We start from the raw sequence: 22,530 nt of genomic DNA, 5'->3' as shown, positions 1-22,530 counted from the left end.
GTGAATACATAGACCACAACACATCCCTAGTAAGCCTCTAGTTGACTAGCTCGTTGATCAAAAGATAGTCATGGTTTCCTAACTATGGACATTGGATGTCATTGATAACGGGATCACATCATTAGGAGAATGATGTGATGGACAAGACCCAATCCTAAGCATAGCTCAAAGATCGTGTAGTTCGTTTGCTGTAGCTTTTCCGAATGTCAAGTATCATTTTCTTTAGACCATGAGATTGTGCAACTCCCGGATACCGTAGGAGTGCCTTGGGTGTGCCAAACGTCACAACGTAACTGGGTGACTATAAAGGTACACTACAGGTATCTCCAAAAGTGTCTGTTGGGTTGGCACGAATCGAGACTGGGATTTGTCACTCCGTATGACGGAGAGGTATCTCTGGGCCCACTCGGTAATGCATCATCATAATGAGCTCAATGTGGTCAAGTGGTTGATCACGGGATCATGCATTACGGCACGAGTAAAGTGACTTGCCGGTAACGAGATTGAACGAGGTATTGGGATACCGACGATCGAGTCTCTGGCAAGTAACGTACCGATTGACAAAGGGAATTGTATACGGATTGATTGAATCCTCGACATCGTGGTTCATCCGATGAGATCATCGTGGAGCATGTAGGAGCCAACATGGGTATCCAGATCCGGCTGTTGGTTATTGACCGGAGAGGCGTCTCGGTCATGTCTGCATGTCTCCCGAACCCGTAGGGTCTACACACTTAAGGTTCGGTGACGCTAGGGTTGTAGAGATATTAGTATGCGGTTAACCGAAAGTTGTTCGGAGTCCCGGATGAGATCCCGAACGTCACGAGGAGTTCTGGAATGGTCCGGAGGTAAAGATTTATATATGGAAAGTCAAGTTTTGGCCATCGGAAAGGTTTCGGGGGTTACCGGTATTGTACCGGGACCACCAGAAGGGTCCCGGGGGTCCACTGGGTGGGGCCACCTATCCCGGAGGTCCCCATGGGCTGAATTGGGTGAGGAACCAGCCCCTAGTGGGCTGGTGCGCCCCCCCTTGGGCCTGCCCTGCACCTAGGGTTGGGAAACCCTAGGGGCGGGGGCGCCCCCCACTTGGCTTGGGGGGGAAGCCACCCTTGGCCGCCGCCCCCTTGGAGATCCATCTCCTTAGGGCCGGCGCCCCCCCAAGGCCCCTATATAAAGAGGGGGTGAGGGAAGGCAGCCGCACCCTTGCTCTTGGCGCCTCCCTCTCCTTCCGTAACACCTCTCCTCCCCGCTTGCGCTTGGCGAAGCCCTCCCGGGATCCTGCTGCATCCACCACCACGCCGTCGTGCTGCTGAATCTTCATCAACCTCTCCTTCCCCCTTGCTGGATCAAGAAGAAGGAGACGTCTTCCTAACCGTACGTGTGTTGAACACGGAGGTGCCGTCCGTTCGGCACTAGGTCATTGGTGATTTGAATCACGTCGAGTACGACTCCATCAACCCCGTTCTCTTGAACGCTTCCGTGCGCGATCTACAAGGGTATGTAGATGCACTCCTCTCTCCCTCGTTGCCAGATGACTCTATAGATTGATCTTGGTGATGCGTAGAAAATTTTAAAATTCTGCTACATTCCCCAACAGTGGCATCATGAGCTAGGTCTATGCGTAGTTACTATGCACGAGTAGAACACAAAGCAGTTGTGGGCGTCGATATTGTCAATTTGCTTGCCGTTACTAGTCTTATCTTGATTCGGTGGCATCGTGGGATGAAGCGGCCCGGACCGACCTTACACGTACGCTTACGTGAGACTGGTTCCACCGACTAACATGCACTAGTTGCATAAGGTGGCTGGCGGGTGTCTGTCTCTCCTACTTTAGTCGGATCGGATTCGATGAACAGGGTCCTTATGAAGGGTAAATAGAAATTGGCAATTCACGTTGTGGTTTTGGCGTAGGTAAGAAACGTTCTTGCTAGAAACCTATAGTAGCCATGTAAAAACTTGCAACAACAATTAGAGGACGTCTAATTTGTTTTTGCAGCAAGTGTTTTGTGATGTGATATGGTCAAAGGATGTGATGAATGATATATGAGATGTATGAGATGATCATGTTCTTGTAATAGGAATCACGACTTGCATGTCGATGAGTATGACAACCGGCAGGAGCCATAGGAATTGTCTTTATTTATTTATGACCTGCGTGTCAACATAAACGTCATGTAATTACTTTACTTTACTGCTAAAGCGTTAGCCATAGTAGTAGAAGTAATAGATGACGAGACAACTTCAAGAAGACACGATGATGGAGATCATGGTGTCATGCCGGTGACAACGATGATCATGGAGCCCCAAAGATGGAGATCAAAAGGAGGAAATGATATTGGCCATATCATGTCACTATTTGATTGCATGTGATGTTTATCATGTTTTACATCTTATTTGCTTAGAACGACGGTAGCTTAAATAAGATGATCCCTCGCAATAATTTCAAGAAAGTGTTCCCCCTAACTGTGCACCGTTGCGAAGGTTCGTCGTTTCGAAGCACCACGTGATGATCGGGCGTGATAGATTCTAACGTTCGAATACAACGGGTGTAAGCCAGATTTACACACGCAATACACTTAGGTTGACTTGACGAGCCTAGCAAGTACAGACATGGCCTCGGAACACAGAAGACCGAAAGGTCGAGCATGAGTCGTATAGAAGATACGATCAACATGAAGATGTTCATCGATGTTGACTAGTCCGTCTCACGTGATGATCGGACACGGCCTAGTTAACTCGGATCATGCTTCACTTAGATGACTGGAGGGATGTGAGGGAGTCCTGGATTAGGGGGTGTTCGGGTAGACGGACTATACCTTCAGCCGGACTCCAGGACTATGAAGATACAAGATTGAAGACTTCGTCCCGTGTCCGGATGGGACTTTCCTTGGCGTGGAAGGCAAGCTTGGCGATGCGGATATTCAAGATCTCCTACCGTTGTAACCGACTTTGTGTAACCCTAACCCTCTCCGGTGTCTATATAAACCGGGGGATTTTAGTCCGTAGGACAACTTCATCACACAACAATCATACCACAGGCTAGCTTCTAGGGTTTAGCCTCCTTGATCTCGTGGTAGATCTACTCTTGTACTACCCATATCATCAATATTAATCAGGCAGGACGTAGGGTTTTACCTCCATCAAGAGGGCCCGAACCTGGGTAAAACATTGTGTCCCTTGTCTCCTGTTACCATCCGCCTAGATGCACAGTTCGGGACCCCCTACCCGAGATCCGCCGGTTTTGACACCGACATTGGTGCTTTCATTGAGAGTTCCTCTGTGTCGTCGCTTTTAGGCCCGATGGCTCCTTCGATCATCAACAACGATGCAGTCCAGGGTGAGACTTTTCTTCCCGGACAAATCTTCGTCTTCGGCGGCTTCGCACTGCGGGCCATTTCGCTTGGCCACCTTGAGCAGATCGAAAGCTACGCCCCTGGCCATCAGGTCAGGTTTGGAAGCCTAAACTAGACGGCTGACATCTGCGGGGACTTGATCTTCGACGGATTCGAGCCACAGCCAAGCGCGCCGCACTGTCTTGATGGGCATGATATAGTTCTGCCGCCGAACAGCGCCTTGGAGGCCGCACGCGCATCGGTTCCGACCATTGATTCAGAGCCTACTGCGCCGATCGAGGATCAATGGTTAGACGCTGCCTCAGGGGCTGCGATCTCAGAGGCGATCGAGCCGAACTCCAGCCCCACACTCGCATGGCCCGTGACTCCGAGGAGCCGGATTCCTCTCCGAACTCCGAGCCCCCCGCACCCCTGCCAATCGAATCCGATTGGGTGCCGATAATGGAGTTCACCGCCGCGGACATCTTTCAGCACTCGCCCTTCGGCGACATCCTGAATTCCCTAAAGTTTCTCTCTTTATCAGGAGAGCCCTGGCCAGACTACGGTCAGCAAGGTTGGGATGCGGACGATGAAGAAATTCAAAACCCACCCGCCACCCACTTCGTAGCCACTGTCGACGACTTAACCGACATGCTTGACTTCGACTCCGAAGACATCGACGGCATGGATGACGATGCAGTAGACGAACAAGAACCAGCACCTGTAGGGCGCTGGAAGGCCACCTCGTCATATGACATATATATGGTGGACACTCCAAAGGATGGAGATGGCGATGAAACAGCGGGGGACGATACCTCTAGGAAACAGTCCAAGCGCCGGCATCAGCGGCGCCACTCTAAATCCCGCCAAAGCAAAAACGGTGACTCCGGCACAGGAGATAATGCTACTCCGGATAACGCCGAAGGACACCCCCTCCAGCAAGATTCAGCACAGGAGGACAGAGAAGCCAGCCCTCACAAGAGGGCGGCGGACCAAGAGGTTGAGGACGATAATTATACACCTCCCTCTGAAGACGATGCAAGCCTCGACGACGACGAGTTCGTCGTGCCAGAGGACCTCGCCGAACAAGAGTGTTTTAAACGCAGCCTTATGGCCACGGCAAGTAGCCTCAAGAAAAAGCAGCAACAATTTAGAGCTGATCAAGATTTGCTAGCTGACAGATGGACTGAAGTCCTTGCGGCCAAAGAGTATGAACTCGAACGCCCCTCCAAGAGTTACCCAAAGCGCAGGCTGCTACCCCCACTAGAGGAGGAAGCACCTGCATCACCAGCGCATGACATGGCCGACCGGCCGCCTCGTGGCCGTGACAGAGAGGCCTCTCGGCCCTCCACTCAAGCCATGCCCCGGCGCCGCGTCAAGCATACTAAGGCACGAGAAAATGCACCCGACCTGCGCGACATACTGGAGGACAAGGCAAGGCAAACAAGATCGATCTATGGATCGCGCAGGCGCCCCACGGCACGTGACGGTGACCGTCACTCCGGATGCAATGAATCCGGCCGAGCCGAACTCAACAGACGAAGCTCCTTTGAGCTGCGTCGTGATATAGCCCAATACAGAGGCGCCGCACACCCACTATGCTTCACAGATGAGGTAATGGATCATAAAATCCACGAGGGCTTCAAACCCATAAACATCGAATCGTACGATGGCACAACAGATCCTGTGGTATGGATCGAGGACTATCTCCTTCATATCCACATGGCCCGCGGTGATGATCTACACGCCATCAAATACCTCCCACTCAAACTTAAGGGACCGGCCCGGCATTGGCTTAACAGCTTGCCAGCAGACTCAATCGGTTCTTGGGAGGACCTGGAAGCCGCATTCCTTGACAACTTCCAGGGCACTTATGTGCAACCACCGGACGCCGATGACCTAAGCCACATAATTCAGCAGCCAGAGGAATCGGCCAGGCAATTCTGGACACGGTTCCTAACAAAGAAAAACCAGATAGTCGACTGTCCGGACGCAGAGGCCTTAGCGGCCTTCAAGCATAATATTCGTGACGAGTGGCTGGCCCGGCACCTGGGACAAGAAAAGCCGAAATCTATGGCAGCCCTCACGACACTCATGACCCGCTTTTGCGCGGGAGAAGACATCTGGCTAGCTCGCAGCAGCAACTTAACCAAGAACCCTGATAATTTGAATACCAAGGACAAAAGCGACAGGTCGCGTCGGAACAAACAAAAGCGCCGCGTTAACAGCGATAGCAACGAGGATACGGCAGTTAATACCGGATTCCGAGGCTACAAATCCGGTCAACGGAAAAATCCATTCAAAAGAAATACTCAGGGCCCGTCCAGTTTGGACCGAATACTCGACCGCTTGTGCCAGATACATGGCACCCCCGAAAAGCCAGCCAATCACACCAACAGGGATTGTTGGGTGTTCAAGCAGGCAAGCAAGTTAAGAGCCGAAAACAAAGACAAGGGGCTGTATAGCGACAACGAGGAGGAGCCCAGGCCGCTGAACAACAGTGGACAGAAGGGATTTCCCTCGCAAGTGCGGACGGTTAACATGATATACGCAACCCACATCCCCAAGAGGGAGCGGAAGCGTGCGTTACGGGACGTATATGCGATAGAGCCAGTCGCCCCAAAGTTCAACCCATGGTCCTCCTGCCCGATCACCTTTGATCGAAGGGACCACCCCACTAGCATCCGTCACGGCGGCTTCGCTGCATTGGTTGTAGACCCAATCGTTGACGGATTTCATCTCACAAGAGTCCTCATGGACGGCGGCAGCAGCCTGAACTTGCTTTACCAAGATACAGTGCGAAAAATGGGTATAGATCCCTCGAGGATCAAGCCCACCAAAACGACCTTTAAAGGCGTCATACCAGGTGTAGAAGCCAACTGTACAGGCTCAGTCACACTGGAAGTGGTCTTCGGATCTCCGGATAACTTCCGAAGCGAGGAGTTAATCTTCGACATCGTCCCGTTCCGCAGTGGCTATCACGCACTGCTCGGGCGAACCGCATTCGCAAAATTCAACGCGGTACCACACTATGCATACCTCAAGCTCAAGATGCCAGGCCCTAGAGGAGTAATCACGGTCAATGGGAACACCGAACGCTCCCTCCGAACGGAGGAGCACACGGCAGCGCTCGCAGCAGAAGTACAAAGCAGCCTCTCTAGGCAGTTCTCCAGTTCGGCCTTCAAAAAGCCGAACATGGTCAAGCGCGCCCGGAGCACCCTACAACAAGACCGCCTGGCACGTTCCGAGCTAGCGTAGCAATACGGCCCCAACCCCAGCCCTCGCGATATAGCAAAACCAGTGCTTCGCGTACATAACTACGCACTTGAAATACCATGGGCACAGGGGAAGGGGCACTATCGCGGCACGCCCGAAAAACGGCCTAAACCGCACCAGGGGCTGCCGGATTCCTTTTTTCTTTCTTCCTTACTCTCAGGACTCCATACTTCGGACGACCCGTTCGGCAATTCAACTGTCGCGCAAATGATGCAAGATCCAGGAAAGCAGACAAGCCACGCCGCATTATGAAACTCCCAGGTGGTCTCTATTACGAGCAGTATACCTGTTTTTTCGTACAACTCCGCGGTCTGCCCCTGGCCAGGACATGTTAAATAGTCCAATTTCTTTTGCTTATCGCACTATTTGTATCGTTCCACTTTCATAGCAGCCTTTCTATAAACAATGCATAGCTTTTTGTCTATTTTTCACATTATCCTCTTTATATATATATGTTTATTAATAACATGTTGCATCCGTACACCGTGGTACGGCAAAAATACACCAGGGGCTTCAGTACGGTGTGAGAAGTCCGTACACTTTCACAAGTGCGGCACCCCGAACTTATAGCACTATATGCATCGGCTCCGAATCATGATTTGGGTCAATAGTTGGGTTTGCCCGGCTCCTATGTTTTGGTGCCTTACGTTCCGCTATATCGGCTTAGATAACACTAGGAGAACTACTGCGATTGTGCCCCAGTTGAGCTGGGCTGAGCACCTCAGTAGAGAAAGCTAAAACTGACTGTCATGATGAGGCGAGAGACGGGTCGCTGTTCGAGAGGTTTTTCGAGTCCTTAAAGACTTATGCCGCTTCGAGCGAGGAACCGGCTATGTCCGGCCAAGGCGTGGATAGCGCCCCTAACTCGGTCTTCCGAATACTAGGGGCTTCGCCGAAATTTAAAATTATAGAGTTCTATGGCTAAGTGAGAGTGTTCAAGCATTATAGTCTGATTGCCTTGTTCGTTGTGCTGAGCGCCTCCCTCGACGGACCTAATCATGGAAAAAAGAGCGCTCAGGTTTATCCCGAACACCCCAGCACTAGTGGCATGGGGGCAGAAGCCGACGACTGGCCATCTCTCAAAAAAAAATTTGATAAACGGCCGCACAGAAAGTAATATTTTAAATTTAACAAGCATTGCTTAGTGCATATGAACAAGTTTTCAGCGCACAGGATAACATGAGCGAGTTCATTCAAAAATTACATCCCTGGTGCATTCATCCGCCATAAGGCGGGCACCAGCCAGAACATCCTTATAATAGTTCTCGGCCTTGCGATGCTCCTTCCCCGGCGGCGGCCCATCCCTCACAAACTTCTCACCGTCCAGCTTACCCCAGTGCACCTTTGCACGGGCAAGGGCCCTACAGGAACCTTCGATGCAGACGGAGCGCTTGATGACCTCGAGCCTTGGACAAGCCTCCACCAGCCGCCGCACCAGTCCGAAGTAGCTCCCAGGCAGGGCCTCTCCAGGCCACAGCCGAACTATGAAGCCCTTCAGGGCCTGTTCGGCCGCCTTGTGGAGCTCGACCAGCTGCTTCAGCTGATCGCTCAAGGGCACAGGGTGTCCGGCCTTAGCGCACTGAGACCAGAACACCTTCTCCGTCGAGCTGCCTTCCTCGGCTCGGTAGAATGCGGCGGCATCGGATACGCTGCGGGGAAGATCTGCGAATGCCCCTGGAGAGCTCCAGATCCGGGTAAGTAACAAGTAGTTTACTTTTACATGTCTGCTTTGCATAGAGAATGCCTTACCCGCCGCTATCTTTTTCACCGCATCCAATTCCTGGAGGGCCTTCTGGGCTTCGGCCTTGGCAGATTCAGCAGTCTTAAGGGCTGCAGCAAGCTCGGACGCTCGCGTCTTCGAGTCGAGCTCCAAACTCTCATGTTTTTTCATGAGAGCCTGAAGCTCTTGCTGCACCTTGCCGACCTGCGCCTCAAATTGGCCCCGCTCGGTGCGCTCCGTGGCCGCTTTCTTTTCGGCCTCGGACAGCGCTTGCTTAAGGGTCGCCACCTCAGTTGTGGCCCCTACAAATAAGCAGTATACTCCTGTCATTTTTTGCAATTGCGCCTTCTTATAGGCATTTTTCTATAAGGTATCTCTTACCTTATTTCTCCTCGAGCTGCCGTTTGGCAAGGCCGAGCTCTTGCTCGGTCCGCTCGAGGCCCTGCTTCAGGGCACCCACCTCCGCAGTCAGTGCGGCGGTGGCCAGCAGCGAAGCCTGCATACGTATATTGACTCCTTTTTAGTTAGACTCCTGCGATATTTAATAGATCCTCTATTCGGCTTTCTTTCTGAACGCCAAACAGAGTATCAGGGGCTACTGTCTACGCGGTAATATTTTTACATATTTTACTTACCTCGAAGCCTGTTAGAAGGCCAGCACAAGCTTCGGTCAGTCCGCTTTTGGCGGACTGAACCTTCTGGACCACCGTACTCATGATGGTACGGTGCTCCTCGTCGATGGAGGCGCCCTCAAGCACCTCCAGCAGATTGTCCGACGCCTCCGGCTGGATGGAGGATGCCGGCTCAATAGGCTTGCTCCTCTTGGCAGGAGTTCGCCTGCCACGGTCCGGAACCTTTGACGATTCCGGCGCGGTGTCCCGCTTAAAGCCGGACTTGGAGCCCTGGGGGGTCTTGTCCCCTTCACTCCTGGAGTCCGGGAGGTCGCCTCGCGCTTCCTCCTGGACCACCTCCTCTTGCCCTGGAGCTTGTCGCGACGCCACTTCGGCGTCATCCGCGGCACAGGGGGAGGCAGCGGGCGAAACCGAATTCACGTCCGATGAATCCAGGGAGCCGCTCAACGACCCGTCGAGCCCGTCCTTGGGCGGGCTGCATGATCATATTCGACATTAGGGAAAGTTGTGCAACAAAAGGAATATCATGAGTTACTCTGGTATCCGAACACTTACGATTTCGCCGGACGCTTGGCCCTGTCCGGCCATCCCTCTTCGTCCTCGTCGGCGTCGGGGGCATAGTCCGGCGGAGGGATTTTCCTCTTCTTGGACCCTTCGGCCTCCCCTACTAGGGCGGCCTTCCTCTTATTTCCTCCCCCCGCTGGAGGGGGAGAGGTTTCTTCTTCCTCCTCCTTGTCGTCACGGGAGGAGTGCGTCTCGGACTCGTCGGACGACGAGTCCGACACCACCATATTCCGGGAACTCTTTCGAGTCCCCGTGGCCTTCTTCTTCTTGGCCTTCTTCTCCGGCACCACATAAGGTGCTGGAACCAGCAGCTTCACTAGGAGAGCAGGGGCTGGGTCTTCGGGCAAGGGAGCCGGACAGTTAATCAGTCCGGACTGCGCCTGCCAATCCTGTCAAAGGTAAGGGAGTTTAGATCCCGCATAGAGTCAAACTATGAAAGAAAAACGTAACATCTTGTAAAAGATGGAAATATCTCACCTCGCCAGCAGGACGCTGCGAGCTGAATCCACGGTCTTCGGAGGCGGATGTGGGAGCCTCGGCGCCTTTGGTTAGCCCCTTCCAGACATCTTCGTACGTCGTGTCGAAGAGCCTGCTCAGAGTCCGGTGCTGCGCCGGGTTGAACTCCCACAAATTGAAGTCCCGTTCTTGACACGGAAGGATCCGACGGACGAGCATGACCTGGACTACGTTGACAAGCTTGAGCTGCTTGTTCACCAGGGATTGGATGCATTTTTGCAGTCCGGTCACTTCTTCGTCGTCGCCCCACGACAAGCCCATCTCCTTCCACGACGTGAGCCGCGTAGGGGGTCCGGATCGGAATTCAGGGGCTGCGATCCACTTCGGATCGCGTGGCTCGGTGATGTAAAACCACCCTGACTGCCACCCCTTCAAGGTGTCCACAAAGGAGCCCTCGAGCCATAGGACGTTGGCTATTTTGCCCGCCATGGCACCTCCGCACTCCGCCTGGTTGCCGCGCACCACCTTTGGCTTGACGTTGAAGGTCTTGAGCCAGAGGCCGAAATGGGGGCGGATGCAGAGGAAGGCCTCGCACACGACGATAAACGCCAAGATATTGAGGACGAAGTTCGGGGCCAGATCGTGGAAATCTAGGCCATAGTAGAACATGAGTCCGCGGACAAATGGGTGGAGAGGAAAACCCAGTCCACGGAGGAAGTGGGGAAGAAATACTACCCTCTCATGGGGCCTTGGGGTGGGGAGAAGCTGCCCCTCCTCAGGAAGCCGGTGCGTGATGTCCTTGGACAAGTATCCGGCCTTCCTTAGCTTTTTGACATGGCCCTCCGTGATGGAGGAGACCATCCACTTGCCTCCCGTTCCGGACATTGTTGGGGAAGGTTGAGGTAGGAAGTGCGGGCTTGGGCGCTGGAGCTCGGGTGCGCAGAAGATGGATAGGCAAAGGAGGAAGAAGGCGTGGGTAAAATGATGGATTCTTATCCCCTTATATGGGCGGACGCGACTATGCGTCCCCACCAGCCTAGTAAAACTCGCTTGCCTCCCAAGCACCGTGATAAGTAGCGCGGTTGGGTTACCCACATCCGTATTGATGAGAATCCCGTAAATAAAGGGGACACGATCTCTGCTTTGACAAGACGTGCCAAGGAAACCGCCTCGCAAAACACGCTGAGGTGGAAAAGTGAAAACGATTCGAATAAAGGCTTGGCCATAGTGTGATGTCACGCTGCGGAGTACGTCAGCAGATTAAGATTTGTGTTAATATTATTCTCTCTGTGGCAATACGTGGAAACTTATTTTGCAGAGCCGGACACTACTCTTGGTGTTTACAAACTTTTATGAAAAATTTGGAGGAGGAACCCGCCTTGCAATGCCGAAGACAATCTGCGCGCTGGACTCGTCGTCATTGAAGCCTAGTTCAGGGGCTACTGAGGGAGTCCTGGATTAGGGGGTGTTCGGGTAGACGGACTATACCTTCAGCCGGACTCCAGGACTATGAAGATACAAGATTGAAGACTTCGTCCCGTGTCCGGATGGGACTTTCCTTGGCGTGGAAGGCAAGCTTGGCGATGCGGATATTCAAGATCTCCTACCGTTGTAACCGACTTTGTGTAACCCTAACCCTCTCCGGTGTCTATATAAACCGGGGGATTTTAGTCCATAAGACAACTTCATCACACAACAATCATACCACAGGCTAGCTTCTAGGGTTTAGCCTCCTTGATCTCGTGGTAGATCTACTCTTGTACTATCCATATCATCAATATTAATCAAGCAGGACGTAGGGTTTTACCTCCATCAAGAGGGCCCGAACCTGGGTAAAACATTGTGTCCCTTGTCTCCTGTTACCATCCGCCTAGACGCACAGTTCGGGACCCCCTACCCGAGATCCGCCGGTTTTGACACCGACAGAATGTCTATCTGAGTGGGAGTTCATTGAATAATTTGATTAGATGAACTTAATTATCATGAACTTAGTCTAAAATCTTTACAATATGTCTTGTAGATCAAATGGCCCACGTTGTCCTCAACTTTAACGCGTTCCTAGAGAAAACCAAGCTGAAAGACGATGGCAGCAATTATACGGACTGGGTCCGGAACCTGAGGATCATCCTCATAGCTGCCAAGAAAGATTATGTCCTAGAAGCACCGCTAGGTGATGCACATGTCCCACAGAACCAAGATGTTATGAACGCTTGGCAGTCACGTGCTGATGATTACTCCCTCGTTCAGTGCGGCATGCTTTACAGCTTAGAACCGGGGCTCCAAAAACGTTTTGAGAGACACGGAGCATATGAGATGTTTGAAGAGCTGAAAATGGTTTTTCAAGCTCATGCCCAGGTCGAAAGATATGAAGTCTCCGACAAGTTTTTCAGCTGTAAGATGAAGGAAAATAGTCCTGTCAGTGAAAACATACGCAGAATGTCTGGGTTGCATAATCGCTTGACTCTGCTGAGAGTTAATCTCCCGGATGACGCGGTCATTGACAGAATCCTTCAGTCGCTTCCACCGAGTTACAAGAGCTTTGTGATGAACTTCAATATGCAGGGGGTGGAAAAGACCATTCCTGAGGTGTATTCAATGCTGAAATCAGCAGAGGTGGAAATTAAAAAGGAACATCAAGTGTTGATGGTGAATAAAACCACTAAGTTCAAGAAAGGTAAGGGTAAGAAGAACTTCAAGAAGGACGGCAAGGGAGTTGCCACGCCCGGTAAGCAAGTTGACGGGAAGAAGCCAAAGAATGGACCCAAGCTCGAGACTGAGTGTTTTTATTTAAAGGGAAGTGGTCACTGGAAGCGGAACTGCCCCAAATACTTAGCGGACAAGAAGGCCGGCAACACTAAAAATATATGTGATATACATGTAATTGATGTGTACCTTACGAGCCGGTGTTTCGGAGACTTGTTTGCGGCGAAAAATGACGAAATGGAACATTGTATTCAGAGACTTGTTTGCGCCTTGATGGGCGAGAACGGTCAGCGCGCATCTATATATGCACCGTGAAATATGTTGGAGATTCGTGCGTCCGGATTTTGCTGATATATATCATATATTACGAAACATTACGGAATGTTAAGATGCGCCCTCAAGCAAGAAAAATATCTGATGAAATTAGGCAGTGGTTTAACAAGTGCAATCTTGTTTTGTTGGTACACAATGAAACATTATATTATATATGATGATACAGGACCCAACAAATATCGTTAGGATAGAAAGTCGTTTCTCCATGATTGACCAATACCTGTTGACCTCTAATCGCCGACACAGGCCCAACTTAATTAGTGTATGCATTTTCTATCCAAGAGTAGCCTTTTTCCAAAATAAATAAGAGAGGAAATATTATTCACCTATCGTACAAGTGTACATGCACCCCACATGGCCGGACTTGATCAGTGTTTACTCATCGACGCCTTGCATCGGTTGGGGCATGTCCACCTACGTCTGCCGCTTCTCTTCTACGGTGAAGAGATAGTTGTAGCCAAGCTGGAGGACACGCTCCGGGACTCCGAGCTTGGCCCACACAAGCTCAAGGTAGCTTTTGGACATGAAGCGGTTGGCGGAACTGACATTGGCGGACGTGACCTGGTGGAGGTAGCAATGCGGGTGCACAACCTCGCAATGGGCCAAGGCGTCTCGGTCGACGGCCACAATTAGAGTATGATTGAGGAGGTGCACTATGCCCTCACCGTTCATGAAGCCGCGAGGAAGAGGTCTAGGAGGGAGCCTGGCCATGCCCACGCCTTATTCACTGATGTGATGATCACCGCCACGTCATCAGTCGCTACCTTGGTTAGTAGCTTTGCGAGCCCTTCAAATTTCTCCTCCTGCATGTGAAATAAATATAAGAGAAAGGTATACTTTTCGTTCCTTAATTTTTGGCGAAATTTAAATTTGATCCCTCAACTATGAAACCGGACAACTTGCATCCCAAACTCTTGAAACCGGACAAGTATTGTCCCTCAAGCGGTATCTATGCTGACTCAACGTGGTTTTGATCGGTCCAGAGTAGGGCTGCAAGAAAAGCTCGAGGCTCGTGAGCCGATCGAGATCAACTCATTTTTTGACTCGACTCGAAATCGACTAGAAAAGAAACAAGCTGAGTTTGAACACTTTATGTAGCTCGACCAAGAAACGAGCCGATCTTGAGACAATATTGGCTCGCTCGATTTTAGCTCGATAGCTCGACGGAATATCATTATGTTAAATGATCATGCCATATATTAAATGGAAATAAGATAATTTATTACCATATATGTTGTCTATAATTTTTGTCCATTTTATTTATCGACGAACATGGAAACTTAATTAAGTGCAGAGAAAATTTCGGCCTAATTATGGCACGTGGTTCACTATGTGTTAAATATCCTATATTTTTGGCAAAGGTTCCTAGCATATTTATCTTTTTTTTCATCCATAGATTTATAATTTTTACCATCTCATTTTGCTCGAAACTAGCTCGAGATCAACTCGAGATCGTTACGAGCTGAGCACGAGGCATGTTCTACAGTTCAATCATGAGCTTCACTTAGTTTGAGCTCGCTCGAATTTTCATATGAGTTGAGCTGAGCCAACTCCAACTCGCTCGAGCTCTACTCGTTTGCAGCCTAGTCCAGAGTGACATGTGGCCAAGCTTTTACGGACAAAAAAAGAAAGAAAAAGAAAACACACACGCAACGGTCATGTTAACTCCATCGAGACAAAATATCAAACAGGTGTTGTGCGTGCCGCTCGCATGGTCCATACTGCTCTCCTGGACATCACCCATCAAGATCTCCCGGCGATCAACCATCTGCACGCATCGGCGCTGCCTGTATGACCGAGGACGATTCGGCATGGCGAGCTTGACCAAGGCACGGAGGCGGTGGCGACGGCCAGCAGGGCCAACGATGTCTCTGCACGGCGAGCTTGGCCAACGCGCAGATGGTGTGTCGACGAGCAACTTGGTAGGAGCACGAGGCAGACGACGGTGGTGCAGCAGCTCGCAGCGGTGCTGGCAGCCGACGGACGGTGGCCGGCAAAGCCGAGGCGCGACCGTGCACGCATGCATGGCCATCAGGAGCTCGCAGACAACGGCCATGGGAGCGGGCCAGTCGTTGAGGCTGCCTTGTTCGAGGAGCTCGCAGACCAGGACGCAGTTGGGTCCGGCGACGTAGTTGCCGAGCAGGGGCAAGATTCGCCGTAGGCTGGGTTCCCAACGCAGAGACGGTGCGGATCGCCGCCGCGCTGTCTGGGCTTTTCGATCCCGACGGCATGTTCCCCAACTGCATGCCCAACCCGGAGGACGCCCTCGAGCTCTGCTATCGCTGCCACTCTGCTCGCCGCGGCTGCGGCCGCAATCCGCTCGGGCATGGCTGTAGGCTGAAGCGATTGCGAGAGCTGACTCAGCTGAGGGAAGGAGCGCCTGGAGCGGGCAAGTGGTGTTGAGCGCGTCGTCGGCCACCGCCATGAGCTCCCGCGCTAGCGACACGCCGACATTGCGGAGCGGCCTTACGGGTGTCGCCAGGACCAGAGACACCTCGCCGGAGGCTTCCACGCCCACGTCCTTCTCGTGCCGCTGCGATTGCACGCACGCCCACTGTTCGTCAAAATGCCCAGCTGAGTTAGAAGAACGAAGGAAGGAGATCCACCAGGGATAGCCACGTGGACGTAGACCCGGTCAAAACCATGCCACATCATCATGAAACCACTTGCAATCGGGAGAGGGACTTAAATTGTCCGGTTTTGAGAGCTAGGAGTGCAAATTGTCCGGTTTCGTAGTTGGAGAACTAAATTTAGACTTTGTCAAAAGTTTAGGAACGAAAAGTATACTTTTCTCTAAATATAATGGACTTTTTTACATATGAAACTTACTTCGATACAAAAGGTTGTTTACTTTTGTGAATCTCACTATAAGAACTGGAACGAATGAGAACCGTATGCACGACCCAATTTCGGATGGGACCGTCTCAGGCAGTAGAATCTTGCTCATTCTAGATATAAGGGACAAACTGCTGCTTTGGGTCTGTCTACACCTAAATCAACTGAGGGAACTTCCTTCGTGATTTGCCACACTTTATTAGGGTGTGGATGATTTTTCTGAGCTTATGTCAGTGAAGGGTGGACCCGACCACAGTCACTCTGAAGGGGGCTAATTATCAAATGTGGAAGTAAAGGATAACAATAATCCATTTTTCCCGTATAAACCGCCATGATGACATACCCTAATAAAAATCCAATTTCTCGTCGACAATTAGCTGTTCACGTTTCTCATCCAATCAATGATTAGAAAATTGCTGATTGTGTTTCTTTTCTTTCCTTCAAAAAACATACTGAGCTCATTTAAAACGCAACAATGTGTTTTGAATTTCGTCAGTTAAAATAGATATAACACATTTTTCCTCGACTTTACTATGACCACCTATCCTACATGGCACAACATATGTGCGGTCAACACATGTGAAGACCAGTCAACACCAGTCAAGGAGGCCGAAAATAGTCCAAGTAAGCTCCCGTGAGTCCAAGCAAGTTATCACGGTCAACAAAAGTCCAAGTAAACTTCATGGTCAACAAGTAAGAGGGGAAAAATCATATAAGAAAGTAAGCAAAGAAGCCTAATCCAAAGCTAGAAAACCTTCGTATGGTGGAGGGAATCTTCCCCTTCGTAACATAAGAGTTAAATGACAAATAATCGAAATCATTAATTAAGGAACACTCTATGCAAAGGTCACACCCACCTTTCCATGTAGTGACAGGTGGCAACCTACGAGTTTTTTCTTTTTTTCGTAGATTCGTTTATTTAAAGTGTTTTATCTCTTAAACCGTGCGTCTAAATCTCGAACCGTTTTCATTTTGAATTCCCCGCTCGAGATCTTCAAAACTAGATCCCACTTTGATAGGTTTTGATGAACTTTTTTTTCATAAAAAACCGAAAGAAAACCAAACCAGGAGCATTTTTTTCCTTTCTAAAAAGAGGCATGACTGTGCCTCTCAGGGAAGCAAATCCATGCCTCCACGATAAGTAAACCCATGCCTCTCGCGGAAGAAAAAAAAGTAAACATTTTTGTTTTATGTTTCCGAGAGGCACGGCCGTGCCTCCACGAGAAGCAAATATGTGCCTCTCGTGTAAGGAAAAAAAGCAAACACTTTTTTTTCGTTTCCTAGAGGCACGACCGTGCCCCTTGTGAAAGCAAATCCATGCCTCTCGAGAAAGAAAAAAGAAAAACACATTTTTTTTGTTTTCGAGAGGCACGGTTGTGCCTCTCGCGAAAGCAAATCCGTGCCTCTCGCAGACGGAGAAAAAGAAACATGTATTTTTCGTTTCCAAAAGTCATGGCCGTGCCTCTCGTGGAAGTAAAAAAACATAGTTTTTTTTCGCTTGCGAGAGACATGGCCGTGCCTCTCACAAAAGAAAAAACGTGGTTTTTAACACAAAATTTTTTGTCCAAAAGCTAAGAAAGGCTGGTGAAAACCCGAAAAGCCAAAACAAACCATCTAAAATGTCAAAAACACGCGTGAAAAAAATTTGAAAGGAGCGCCCAAAGCGCGACACTTGCAGCTGCTGAGAGTGTGCCCCCAGACGATCCTTGTGGGGTTCCCGAGTGAGCACTCGCTCGCTACATAAGAAAACAAGTGGTTGTTGAGCACAACTGCTACTACTAGGCCCAGGCCGAAATGGGACGGTTTTGATGCACCCGTTCTCCATGGGCTTTGCCTTGGTCGCAGGGTATTTCTCAAATAAAAGAGTTATGGCTTTCTAAAACAAAAGTCTTATGTTTTCTTCTAAAAAAAACTTATGGTTCGACTGACATTCTTCTTGTAGAAAAAGAAAGATCTGACTGAGATTTTCCTTTATTTTGCAGGCAGAATATGACTTGAGATATACTCCCTCCATTCTAAAATAGATGCCTCAACTTTGTACTAACTTTAATACAAAGTTGGGTCATCTATTTTGGAACGGAGGGAGTATGAAAGAGCCAAAGCAGTTTGATGCCTTTTTTTTTTGTTCTTGTTGTCAAGAAAACGAAGAGGTTCCTCATAAAAAAAGATAAAAAAGAAAACAAAGAGATGTCGTGTTCATCCGACGAGAGCGCCAATATGAAGCTTTGCGACGAAACCCCAAATTCTGAGGTCATCGCGATGGCTCATTGAGATCTCGGCATCATGTTCAGTTTTTTTAATAATTGGGAAAAAAAGGTACAGAAACAAGCAAAGTGTGGATGGATAGCCAAGCTGCCCAAGTAACCCTGGTTTGTCCAACACGATCTCCCTCACGCAGCCATCCCACAGTTGACATGTGATTTTCAAAAGAGAGTATGAACTGGCGCGCTCGTCCACGTGCGCCGTGTAGGATTCTATTCAAGGGGCAGTTGGCGAAAGCAACTGAATAATAGTACTAAATTGCCGCTGGCTCAGTTCCACATGGAGCAACAGTTCCACCGAGTACCGCTGAAGAGCACGGCACATTGGCCATCTCCCCATCGAAACCAACTAGACCGTGAAGGTTATGGATTGAGCAGTAGATCCAACGAGTACCCAAGAGCACCGCACGTTGGTCATTTCCCTAGATTTCAATACGAACTACGTATGGATGTATATAGACGTATTTTGAAATGCAAATTCATTCATTTTGTTTCGTATGTAGTCCGTATTGAAATCTCTAAACAGAGGGAGTAGATCAATAGAGTTTCTGGATTCTGACGGCATACACACACACATGGAGCAAGGTTCCTGATCCAGCAGAGCTGAAGAATATAAGCACATTCGCCGTCTCCCTGACAAAGCCAGGAGGGATCTCTGACTTTCTCACATCACATGACATTGCGCCATCTGTGCATATACCGTGACCATGTAGAAACGGTCTGATTGGGCAACGTCCCGGTTTGAATATGTCAACCTCAACATCCCATCTAACACCAGATTCAGAGTTAATTAAGCAAGTATAGTAGACACAGCATGAGCTGCTAAGCAGTTTCCCTCCACGCCACTCCCCTTCTCCTCCTCCTCCTGAGTTATTTATTTTCCCTGTCCCTGCCGACGATCAGTTCTCGCGGACGGCACTCCTCTTTTCGTCATCGTCCCGAGTCTTCTCTCTGCTCCTGCCGGCGATTCTCGTGGAAACAGTGAAACACACATGATGGGGATCCAGCCGAACCTGCTGAACCAGCTGGTGTCGCTCCTCCTCGGGGCGTCCGTCGCCGGGGTGCTCATCTTCTTCATGTCCTCGGACGGGATCGGCGCCGGGCCGTCCACGCCCGGCATATCCAGCTGGGTCAATGAAACCATGGCGGTGCCGGTCGCTCCTGCGCACGAGGCTAACCACACGAGCGCAAGCAAGGTCGACGGCGTTGCCTCCCCGCAGGAGGCCAACCACAACACTAGCCAGGTTTCCAAAGCTTGCGATTCTTGCTAAGTTAGTTATCTCTACTTTTCCTTTAGCGTCTCTGAACTGAATGTTTGGTTTGGTCCGGCAGGCGGCGGGGGACGAGCTGGAGCGGCTGCTGCGGACGGTGGCGGACGAGCACAAGACGGTGATCATGACGTCGGTGAACGAGGCGTGGGCGGCGGAGGGCTCGCTGCTGGACCTCTTGCTCGAGAGCTTCCGCGCCGGGGAGCGGATCGCGCACTTCGTGGACCACCTCCTCGTCGTGGCCCTCGACGCCGGGGCGCTGGAGCGGTGCCGGGCCGTGCACCCGCACTGCTACCTCCTGCCGCCCCTGGCCGGCGGCAAGGACCTCTCGGAGGAGAAGGTGTTCATGAGCAAGGACTACCTCGACCTGGTGTGGAGCAAGGTCCGGCTGCAGCAGAGGATCCTCGAGCTCGGCTACAACTTCCTCTTCACGGTACGTGTTCGTCGTCGGAGCAGGTGGAACAGTTTGCCTAAACAAAGAAGACAAATCAAAAAATGGATGCTAAAAGAACCAGTCCAATGTGACCACATTTTTGCATAAACACCCCTCTCACACTTGCTAACAATAAACTTGAGGCTTATTTTAGCAAAAGAGCCCGTGCGTTGCAACGGGAGATTTTTTCATAATCTTCAATGGCTATGACCATATTTTGTTGCATCATCGAGATACAATATCACTCTCAATTTCGTGAAATTATGAACAATTTTTGACATCATGAACATTTTTTTAAACTCGTGCACACATTTGAAATCATGAACATTTTTCAAATGAACACTTTTACAATTTTTCGAACAATTTCTAAAATAAAGAACATTTTTTGAATTCATAAACGTTCTATACTATTTGCAAAAAATTGTGAACATATTTTATTTTATTTTTCTATTTTATGTGCAAATGGACGAACCAAACAACGGATGAAAATCTGATAATAAGTGACGTGCGAAAAATGGGAGTAAGAAACATCCATGCCTTTAATAGAAAAGGAGAAGTACTAATTAATTTTGCACATAAAAATAATTAACATGCAAGATAATATCATATTTAGAATCTACATTTTTTTCTGAGCTATTTTCATAAATAGCATGCTAAATTTAGAGCTTGGGTTTGAAAGACATGAATATCTTAAAAATACTTGAATCTGCACACAAAAAATTTAAAGAAAATATTTTGGTTGTAAGTGTACTGTGTAGACCATCTGTTAAGTGACACTTGGCAAGCTAGCTCTAAAATTTGATGGACATTTTTGTCAGATTCACGAATTTGTTTCGAATACACGATTATTTTTTCAAAATCATGAACATGGTTTTATTATCGGATATATTTTTCCAAATTGTGATTTTTTTAAATTTAAGAACAATTTTGTAGAATTACTAATATTTTTAAATTACTAATATTTTTGAAACTGAGTAAATTTTATGATTTCCCAAATATTTTTTTAATTCGAAAATATTTTATAATTTCTCGAACATGTTTTTCAAAATTCGCAACATTTTGAAATTTGGAGAAGGGAAAAACAAAATAAAAAATAAAAAAACAAACAGACCAAAGATGAAAAAAAACAGGGGCGTCGCGCCTGCGGGCTGGCCCATGAACGCGCATTGGTGGAAGGGGGGTGCGTGACAAAAAATTGAGGGGAAATTTGCGAAACCTGGGGGTCGACCCCAGTCTCCGGGTGGAAAGAGACAAGCTCCAGCCACTAGGCTGTCGATGTGTGTGTAAACTATTTGTGGTATCTTCTCTATAAGAGTACTAATCGCAGTGGAGACTTTGAAAATACCGAATCGATTTTTGACTTACGGGTGGCATTGATGGGTAATTTTTGTCAACTTATAGGGTAAATTATATGACGTACCACCAGAAGCAATAGGTGCTTTATTAGTAGGTATATAGATATAGATATAGAGGTATAGATATAGATTTCGTACCTTTCAAATATGTGGGGTACATATCCTACCAAAATACAACATGTGTGGTGGAATTTCAAAAAAAAAAGGCCGTACGTGTAAGTTTTTGAGAAATCTCTAAGATATTTTATTCTCTTTAGATACACAGATCATATATGTCTTTTAAATTTATGTAAGTATTCTCAAACTTTCTATCCTTCATTATCGCACCCCTAAAACTTTTGTTGCATTTTCAACCTGATGATGCAGGATGTGGACATCATGTGGTTCCGCAACCCATTCGAGCGGATGTCGGTGGCGGCGCACATGGTGACCTCATCGGACTTCTACTTCGGTGACCCATACAGCCCGGTGAACGCCCCGAACACGGGGTTCCTGTACGTGAGGTCGAGTGCGCGCATGGTGGGCGTCTTTGAGGCATGGCAAGCTGCGAGGCTGTCCTTCCCGGGGAAGCACGAGCAGCAGGTGTTCAACGAGATCAAGTTCGAGCTGGTCGACAAGCGCGGGCTTCGGGTGCAGTTCCTCGACACGGTGCACAACGCCGGGTTCTGCAACAACACCCGGGACTTCAACATGCTCTACACCATGCACGCCAACTGCTGCGTCGGCCTCGCCGCCAAGCTCCACGACCTCGGGAACCTGATGAAGGAGTGGCGCGCGTACATGGGGATGGACGACGCACAGCGCCAGCGCGGCCCCGTGCGGTGGAAGGTCCCTGGGATATGCATCCACTGATGATTGGTTAATAGCAATGCACATGTAGTCGACCATTTTTGTTTGAGATGTACAAATGTGTCTGCAGTTGTGCGTAAGACAAGATCAAGGTTTATGTCGTCAACTCGTAGTTTGCTCAGAAGGTTTGAGTGTTCATGTCGCGTCAAGAGAATGCAAATCCATGAATAGTGTATGACGCATGATCTTGAAACCCAAGCGAGTGATTGTATGAGATGCCCCCACGGGTATGATGAGAAGCTAGCCTTCCTCGGCGAGCTCCATGACCTTTGTGACATGATGGTTGGACCCTGGCTCCTTTGTGGCGATTTTAACATGATCATAAGAACAACAGTAACCTCAATCACCGCACAATGAGCCGATTTCGTTTCTTCATCACTGACCTGGTGTTGTTGTGACATTTATCTCCATGGGCGACCCCCACTCTGGTCCAGAACGATCGTGTTCTTTGCACCACCACCTATGACACGACCCAACCCCAATGCATGCTACGATATCTTGCCTCCGCCGCAT

At 49.4% G+C, this 22,530-nt stretch overlaps 2 protein-coding genes across 2 annotated transcripts; both read left to right on the top strand.

Annotated features, from left to right (window-relative positions):
- Positions 1–12,005: 12,005 nt before the first annotated feature.
- Positions 12,006–12,998, top strand: LOC147981092 (uncharacterized). Its single transcript, XM_087515861.1, has one exon. The coding sequence runs from the start codon at positions 12,006–12,008 to the stop codon at positions 12,996–12,998; it is 993 nt and encodes a 330-aa protein (XP_087371987.1).
- A 5,944-nt stretch (positions 12,999–18,942) lies between these two features.
- Positions 18,943–22,231, top strand: LOC147981091 (uncharacterized protein At1g28695-like). Its single transcript, XM_087513790.1, has 3 exons — positions 18,943–19,356; positions 19,445–19,813; positions 21,535–22,231. The coding sequence occupies exons 1-3, from the start codon at positions 19,105–19,107 to the stop codon at positions 22,018–22,020; spliced, it is 1,107 nt and encodes a 368-aa protein (XP_087369916.1). The 5' UTR covers positions 18,943–19,104; the 3' UTR covers positions 22,021–22,231.
- Positions 22,232–22,530: the final 299 nt, after the last annotated feature.

Source organism: Triticum urartu, chromosome 3A (assembly GCF_056163025.1).
Source record: "Triticum urartu cultivar PI428250 chromosome 3A, HENAU_Tu73, whole genome shotgun sequence".
NCBI classification, from domain to species: domain Eukaryota; kingdom Viridiplantae; phylum Streptophyta; class Magnoliopsida; order Poales; family Poaceae; genus Triticum; species Triticum urartu.
The sequence above is the reverse complement of the archived record's forward strand: the minus strand, read 5'-3'. Positions and strand labels throughout refer to the sequence as shown.

Bases quoted from the DNA above. Each gene is read 5' to 3' on its own strand.
- LOC147981092 (XM_087515861.1), top strand. From the start codon at position 12,006: ATGGCCCACGTTGTCCTCAACTTTAACGCGTTCCTAGAGAAAACCAAG.
- LOC147981091 (XM_087513790.1), top strand. From the start codon at position 19,105: ATGATGGGGATCCAGCCGAACCTGCTGAACCAGCTGGTGTCGCTCCTC. The intron at 19,357-19,444 runs GTTTCCAAAGCT...TTGGTCCGGCAG, and splicing joins CCAACCACAACACTAGCCAG to GCGGCGGGGGACGAGCTGGA. The intron at 19,814-21,534 runs GTACGTGTTCGT...CTGATGATGCAG, and splicing joins GCTACAACTTCCTCTTCACG to GATGTGGACATCATGTGGTT.